Below are 7,892 nucleotides of genomic sequence, written 5' to 3' on the forward strand. Positions count from 1 at the left end.
TCCATTTATGCATTTTTTTCGGTTGCCCATTCGAACTCGCCTGGGTGGAGGTTAATATGTGCGAATGTGTGTTTGGTCATATTTTTGGTAAGCTCCGGCTGCCCCTCGAGCAGTTGTTTGGACTTTGGAGTTTGTGTTTTTTTTACTTTTTCTCAGGCGAAGGTACGAGAAGAGATCGGCCTGCGCTTATGTAAGCAAAGCTTTTGTGCATTCTATGAAAAAGAGAGTTAAAAAGTGCATTCTGAAAAAAGGAGGTTCAGCGTATTGGGGAGTATGGTAAATAGGAATAGCGAGATGAGGGCGGTGTTAAGGCATAGGTGTTAAGGAATATTCCAGCATAATTCTGTTCTGATACTTCTGATACTTCATACTTGATCATGCATGCGATATGTTTGCTAGTTAATTGCCTGCCATTGTATAGCTGATTTTGAGTGATGTACTTAATGTAAATTAGTAGTTGATTCCAGTAAATTGTACTCCTCAATGTAGTTCCTGAAGTTCTGACTTATGTATGGATAGTCAGATTGATTTGCTATCTCAAAAATAACGGACAACTGAAGACATTAAGCTCGTTAGCTAACATAGCAGCTAGCATAGACACTGCCTTCCACCAATGATTGGGCCTCTTCGCACACTCTCAGATCTTCAAGGTTCTAGGTTGTGTCCTTGAGGTAGAATAATCTAGTAATATTCAAATCATTTAATCGCCCACTTTGTTCCTAAAATCCAACGAGATGCAATGCAGTCTCATGCCACAGGTGGCGCTTCTTCACCATAATCGCCCATACCATGACCATACACACTTCTGTCCTAAAGCAGACACACCAAAAAGCTAGAATCGTATTAGATCGCAGGGCAATTCGGACGATCCCTAGGCGTGACGGGTGCGACAACGTACCTCCATAATCTACCCTGTTGATGAATTCATCGTAGAAACTCGTTCGCTTCAGCCTCTGGGCCACGGACGACGACGGATGAGGCTGTTGGATATGGGGATGGCCGGGCATAGGTGGTGTCGAGATGGTTGGGAACCAGTTTTTTTCATTCGCAGTTTTAAAGCAACCGGCAGCAGCATGACGTTGTTGGTCGGTATTCCCTCTATCTCGCGGGCTGTAGCTCTCTCACTCTCTCTCTCTCTCTATCTCTCTTGCCTACTCAACGCGCCGGGGGTAACTTCTCCATGGGGAAGAGCATCGGAAGAGGCCGCTGGGAGAGAACCATCGATCGCGTATAAAAGTAAGCGTCCGGTGCACGGTCCCGTCAGTCTCCTTCAGTACGGCAGGAGTTGAGTTGAGTTGAGTTGAATATTCGTTTATTTCCTTCTTTTTTGGCAATCCTTTTGATTTCGATCGGTTGCATGTTTTTCATTCACTTCAAAACGATTAGAAAAATAAATTGGTGTCAATGTTAATAGTTAAATCAGACTCAACGCTCAAGTTTGTGCCATCCGTCAGGTAAATATCTATCCAAGTTCAAAGCGAGGGGAGGTTTATTATTTGTGGATCATTCTGAGAAAGGGTGTAAATCTTGCAATGAGGTTCAATACCAGCAGTAGGCTGTGATCGGAAAGGGAAGGAACCTTTAGTCCTGCTTACAAGGACAGCGTGATTGCATTTTGATCACGTGTCCAGGATCTCTCGAGAAGATCCTCCAACATTTGTGTGCGTGTGTGTGCGTGTGATTGTACTGTTGTGTGTTAGTGATCGCTACTGTACCTTTGATCCTTTTTCTTCTCGCAGCTTAAGTCATTGGATTAAGGTTGTCTTTCTCTGTCGTACCCATTTTTCCAAGTTGCTCTCCGATGACTCCTAAACCGGTTCCAAATCGCACACGCACCGAACGCGTGACTACGTGGAGTTGGACAGGTTGGATACCTTTCCGGTTTCGGGTTCGGAATCTCCCCCCTTGCAAACATGTTGCGATCGCTTATGATATTGCCAAGTCCTATTTTTTTGGATAAAACGAAATTGTGTTGATGATCTACTCTCAGAATGACAAGATGCGCAAGATAATTTGGGAAAATCCTCTTGTAAAAAATGCCAGTTTACTTACCACAATCTCACCACTTCCACTTTCTGCAGGCTTATCAACAACTTGAACATCCGCAAGGGTAGCCGTACGGGAAACTCCGGCAACCATCTTGAGTTCCAGGTGCTCACCCAGATCCAATACGTGCCCTGATAGCGGTAACGACCAGTACCGAGCGTGTGGAAACCCAGTAGTATGCAGGATCGTTCAAGCACGATGGCCAGACAGAACCAGCAATCGGCCTACGCCAAAGCCCCGGTTGGCGGCAACATGAAGAAGAGCACCGGATACAGCGCACCCGCCACCCAAACCAAGACCACGACCGGTGGCGGCACCGGTAACGGTAGCTGGGGACCGCATTTCAAGAATCGGGACCATTTCGTCAGCATGCACTTCTCGTAGAAATGTGCGTCCGGAACCCACCTTCAGTTACCTCAGTTGCCGCCGCCACCCGTAATTGGTAGGCAGAAGTGTGCGCCAGTCTCTTTTTAGTGGCCGACGGCGGTGTTTTCAAATTCTATTCCTATTTGCGTAGGGGAGGTGTGCAGTATGGAGAGTTGATGTTTTTGTTAATAAAACCCACTATTAAATTATTCATAGCTTGAATAAGGCGGTGCAAAACGGAGAAGAATAGTTGCATAGCTTCTTGAAACGAGGTGATGACTAGCATTGAGCATGATCGTATGGTTTGATGCAGCGTTTCGTTGTGTCACAAATCCGTGGCGCATGTCGCATCCGAGGGTTTCGAATTAAATGCAGCTCCCGCTTTCTCTATCCCTCCATTCCTCTCATGGTTGGAGTTGAAACAGAAAAAGAAAAAAATAACACGATCATTAACAATGCAACCGACGCGGTGAAGCAAGTCGAGCGACAAAAGCCCGGGATGATTTCACACGATGCTGATATTGCATCATCTTTTCCTCTTTCTATAGGGAAGCTTTCAAACCAACACTCCCCAAAACGGACCGGTTATGGTAAAAGAGGATCGCGGGGTGGGGAAATGATCTTTGTTTTCTTTCTAGAATGTGACGAAGGTGAACGATATGTTTCTTCACATTGGGCACCGTCCTGGCGAGGACACAGAGGTTTCATCTTTTTCTTCTTTTGAAAGTCCCTAAGTGCAAAATATAGATTGCAGTTTTAAAGAAAAATCACAGATTCGGGAGATCGGTGCAGGCTAGAGGATCATGCTAATGAGTTCGAAAAATTATGAGGGGATTTTTCCCACGAAGTAGGTAAAATGATACAAATAATCATACTGAGGTCATCGAAGAGAGGCAAAGAAATGATGTATGTTTAGCTCCTTAGAATTCTGGAACTAATGTCCTCAAGCTCACAGAGTTTTCCAGGAGTTCTCATACCTGTGGGACACTTTTTTGACTCTTTTTTACGTGAAATGAACTTAATGTCTGGTATTATTGAATCCGTACGTAGCGGCGGCGTACGTCCCGACGATCATTTTCCTAACGTACTCGATGGTTGCTACAGTTATTCACCACGGCGTTGTAGGACCGGGTTCAAGAAATGTGTTGCCATGCCTAGAATTTCATGTGAGCGCCGTACGTTCCCGCTACGAACGGATTCAATAATTCCAGCCAATGTAATGGGAATTGGACTATGTAGCACCCTTGTAGGATAGGTCCAATAAGAATTACCAAGGAGTATCATATAAAGTTCACTTCCCCTAAGAAAGAGTAAAATAAGTGTTCCACAACTATGAGAACCCCTGGAAAACCCTGTATTGGTTTAAACGAGCTTCGTCGAATAGGGACGCTAAAGTTCATTGACCGTTCAGACATCTTTTTTCTTAGAAACAGTCTACTTTTTCCTAACCATCATCGTAAGGTTTAAGGTAGACTCATTGGTTGAGAAATTACGGCTTTATGGGGCTTATTCCTAATTAGATGGAGGCTCTTTTCCCTTAATGTATCTCGTGGAACTATCACACATCTTAATGCTTAGTTTATCACTTTCTCTCTTCACATAGCATTTAGTAACACTCTATCAGCATTTTTACTAAATTTGTCACCTTTGGCCGCAGTGGTCGGCAACTGTTCCCCACTCCACTCATAATCACAGTGTGAATATTATAAAAATAAATACATACTCACATAGACATCCTGATAATCATGCGGATTCTTCCCATATTTAAATATAAAACGCCAGAGTTGCTTTCTAGCTGAAGAAACTCAGAAGGATCTTTTCCTCCGTATATGACGAAAGAAAATCTTACTATTGTTTAGGCTCGTGGAAGCGTGGCTCTAGCGTCCCCGTTCAGGCCATCCACGTGCATAGAGCATAGGCCTGCTAAGTTAATCGGGCGTATCGGGGAGCTCGTTCGTTCCCGGAAACGTTCGCCGCGACGCTCATTTTCACTCATTTCATAGCCCTCTATGATCAAAAATTAGAAAACCGTCTAGGTTTTGTTCTGCCCAACCTAGTGGTTCAACCCTGTCCACTCATGAGCGACGAACGTTCTTCGACGAACGAGCTCCCCGATACGGCCAGCCAGGATCAACGACCGACAACGCGATATTGTGCACAGTTTTGGGATACATCTATAGCTTGATATGTGGCCAGTGCTCTGCAGAATTGATGAAAATGATCGGCTACGTTTTAATATATCCAATTGTAACAAGAATACCTACCACAATAACGCTGAGCGATCTAACCACTCTCATCCCACTTGCACTCCCTTCTCTTTCTCTCTCTCTCTCTCTCTCTCTCTCTCTCTCACACTCTCTCTCTCTCTCTTTACGACGTTGCATAAACAACACGAACACATTGAACAATGTTTAACATGCATGTAGCAGGCTAGTGCGGCAGCTGCTCTAGTACGAAATGAATTCAAATGAACTTAATTTAATAACTAAAATCATTTATAATTTTCCTACGTTAAAACTACGCTACACTATTTAGTATTAACTCGAATGAACCTCCAAAAATAACAAATTTGTAGACGTAGTGTAGTAGACGTTTGCCGCATTTGCCGCACACGACTGTCAGCACTGTTGTGTCAGGTTCCGTGCTGAAGCCGGCCCGATGACCAACCTTTCGCTCTCTACCGCCGTCATGTCATGGATGTGTCAAAGCAAAAAACTAAACAACGTTTCAGCGATTCCGATTGCAGTTTGCGCGAGGTTAAACACACTCCCTCTATTTTCGGCCAACCGCGGCATGTAAATTCAAGGTGCTGCGAGGAAGGAAAAGCGTTTGGGAAAAGCATCCGTGAACCACGATGGTATTTTACTTCACCAGCAATGTCGTTCAGCCACCGGTGACCCTGTTCATGGGGTTGGACAAGTACGAAAGTGAGTGAATGTTGCGCGCCCCGGGGGTGTTCCGAATCGATGACCGCAAATTATACACCGTCGGCGGTTTTCTCTCTTCTCCAATCCACACACACACAGATGAGGACCTGATTCGATGGGGCTGGCCGGAGGATGTATGGTTTCACGTGAACAAGGTCTCGTCGGCCCACGTGTACCTGCGGCTCGAGCCGGGCCAAACGCTGGACGACATACCGTCGGCCGTGCTGGAAGACGCCTGTCAGCTGGTGAAGGCGAACAGCATCAACGGCAATAAGATGAACAACATCGACATTGTGTACACGATGTGGGACAATCTGAAGAAGACGCCCGCGATGGAGGTGGGCCAGGTGGCGTTCCACCGCGATAAGGAGGTGCGCATGTTTCGGGTGGAGAAGCGCAGCAACGAGATAGTGAACCGGCTGAACAAGACCAAGCGGGAGGAGACGGTCGACTTCCGGGCGGAGCGGGAAAAGCGGGACGCACTGGAGCGGGCCGACAAGAAGCGGCTGGCCCGGGAGCAGCGGGAGCTAGAGAAGGAGGATCTGAAGCGGCGGCAGGAGGAGGCAGAACTCAAGAGCTACAATTCACTGATGAAGCCGGAAAACATGACCTCCAACTATGACGCCGGCAACGATTCGGATGAGTTTATGTAAGGCGATGGAGGTGGCGCGGAGAGGAGAGAGATAACGAAACTGGGTCAAGCGAGGCGGAAGATTGCGGATTACGAATAAATTATTAATTGTTTTATTTCAGTGTATAAGTTGCTTCGTACACAGGCGAACATTTTGGGTAGAAATCCCCGTCAAAGTTTGGTTTAAATTACGCAGGAATGGAACTGGGTCGTCGAACGGCAAACCGCGACTAGAGCTGTACGTTGACGGCGGCAAGTGCGTCGCGTATCCATTGCGGCACCGTGTCGTCCGGGAACCGGACGGCCATGTACGATTTCACAAACGCCGGAAAGCGGCCCTGCTGGATGGCGTCCCGCATGTCACCCATCAGCCGCAGCTGGAAGGCCACGTTGTGTACGCTCACGATGCTGCACGCCACCGGTTCGACCGTGACGATGTGGTGCAGATACGCGCGCGTATACGTTCGACACGTCGAGCAATCGCAATCGTCCTCGATCGGGCGCATATCCTGCGCGAACGCACGTTGCTTTAGGTTGATTTGTCCGGCCCGCGTCAGCGCGCAGCCGAACCGGGCCGTACGCGTGGGAAACACGCAATCGAACATGTCGATACCGAGCGCGACACACACGACCAGATCGGCCGCGAAGCCGACCCCCATCAGGTAGCGCGGTTTATCCTCCGGCAGCAGATCCGTGCACAGGTGGACCGTGCGCCAAAATTCGTCCTTGCTCTCGCCACCGCTCAGTCCGCCCACGGCAAAGCCGCGCGTGTTGCGCTTCGTCAGCTCGGCCGCACAAACACGCCGCAGGTCCGGCTGCAGTCCGCCCTGCACGATCGGGAAAATGCTCTGCTCGGTGTCCCGGGCGTGTGCGCCGATGCTTCGATCCAGCCAGCGGATCGTCCGGTGCATCGCTTCCTCAACGCGCGGGCCCGTCGTCGTCGTCTTCACCACATCGTCCAACTGCATCATAATGTCCGCCCCGATCGCGTTCTGTATCTCCATGCTGCGTTCCGGCGTCAGCATGCACTCGCTCCCGTCGTACGGGCTCTGGAACCGGACGCCCTGCTCGGTGATTTCGGCCAGCTGCAGCAGCGACACCATCTGAAAGCCCCCGGAATCGGTCAGCAGTGCCCGGGGCCAGCCCATGAACCGGTGCAAACCGCCCGCCTTCTCCAGCACGGTTGTGCCGGGCCGCATGCCAAGATGGTACGTGTTGCCGAGCATGATGCGGCAGTCGAGTGCAAGCAGCTGCTCGGGCAGCACCCCTTTCAACGTGCCCTGCGTACCGACCGGCATGAACACGGGAGTATCGACGTCCGCATGCCGAACGCTCATCACGCCTACGCGCGCCTTTGTCACGCCGCATTTCGCTACCACGCGGTACTGCAACGGGGCCGACGGTCGGGTGGTCGCATCCTCGGTGGAAGCTGGAGAACCGGACGCCGGAATGGGTGCTTTGTTCGGCACTGTGTCCATCACTGCCTTGGATATTGCACGTCGGGCGATGGAGGTTGTGATGGGCGCACGCGTGCCCGGAGAACGAAGGAACTTGATTGCTCGCGGTGTAAACATGCAATCAACCAGCCGGCGCGCACACGTTTCTTCTTCTACTTTTTCTTTTTTCGCGCCGGCTGGAAGAACCGACAGCTGGTGGTGGGGGTCGGCTTATTCGAATGCGATTTTTTATGTTCCGAAGCGTAGATATGATGCAAAATAGCATATATTTTAAAAAGAATTATTTGAGCTCGATCCCGTTTTTAAAAAGGTTTGCAAAAACATGGAATTTTCAAAATGTATTTTATTAAATTCGAATTAATAGTTGCCTTTTTCACCGGGCGTGTTGACAGTTCCTCATTCGTACCCAAGGTGTATAGAGCAAGGTAGTTACATTTCGAACTCGTGTTATGCCGCGGTCTATGA

The 7,892-nt window shown here is 48.7% G+C and overlaps 3 protein-coding genes across 3 annotated transcripts; 2 read left to right on the plus strand and 1 right to left on the minus strand.

The window, feature by feature from the left end:
• The first annotated feature begins 1,244 nt into the window (after positions 1–1,244).
• LOC121590156 lies at positions 1,245–2,653 on the plus strand. Its single transcript, XM_041909585.1, has 2 exons — positions 1,245–1,454; positions 2,082–2,653. Exons 1-2 carry the CDS (start codon positions 1,405–1,407, stop codon positions 2,179–2,181), a joined length of 150 nt encoding a protein of 49 aa, XP_041765519.1. The 5' UTR covers positions 1,245–1,404; the 3' UTR covers positions 2,182–2,653.
• Positions 2,654–4,873: 2,220 nt separating this feature from the next.
• Positions 4,874–6,086, plus strand: LOC121591170 (coiled-coil domain-containing protein 25). Its single transcript, XM_041911618.1, has 2 exons — positions 4,874–5,339; positions 5,439–6,086. The coding sequence occupies exons 1-2, from the start codon at positions 5,267–5,269 to the stop codon at positions 5,990–5,992; spliced, it is 627 nt and encodes a 208-aa protein (XP_041767552.1). The 5' UTR covers positions 4,874–5,266; the 3' UTR covers positions 5,993–6,086.
• On the minus strand, positions 5,989–7,814 carry LOC121591169 (queuine tRNA-ribosyltransferase catalytic subunit). The gene has a single exon (XM_041911617.1). It carries the CDS (start codon positions 7,542–7,544, stop codon positions 6,201–6,203), a length of 1,344 nt encoding a protein of 447 aa, XP_041767551.1. The 5' UTR covers positions 7,545–7,814; the 3' UTR covers positions 5,989–6,200.
• Between the last annotated feature and the right edge of the window lie 78 nt (positions 7,815–7,892).

Source organism: Anopheles merus, chromosome 2R, assembly GCF_017562075.2.
Source record: "Anopheles merus strain MAF chromosome 2R, AmerM5.1, whole genome shotgun sequence".
Taxonomy (NCBI): domain Eukaryota; kingdom Metazoa; phylum Arthropoda; class Insecta; order Diptera; family Culicidae; genus Anopheles; species Anopheles merus.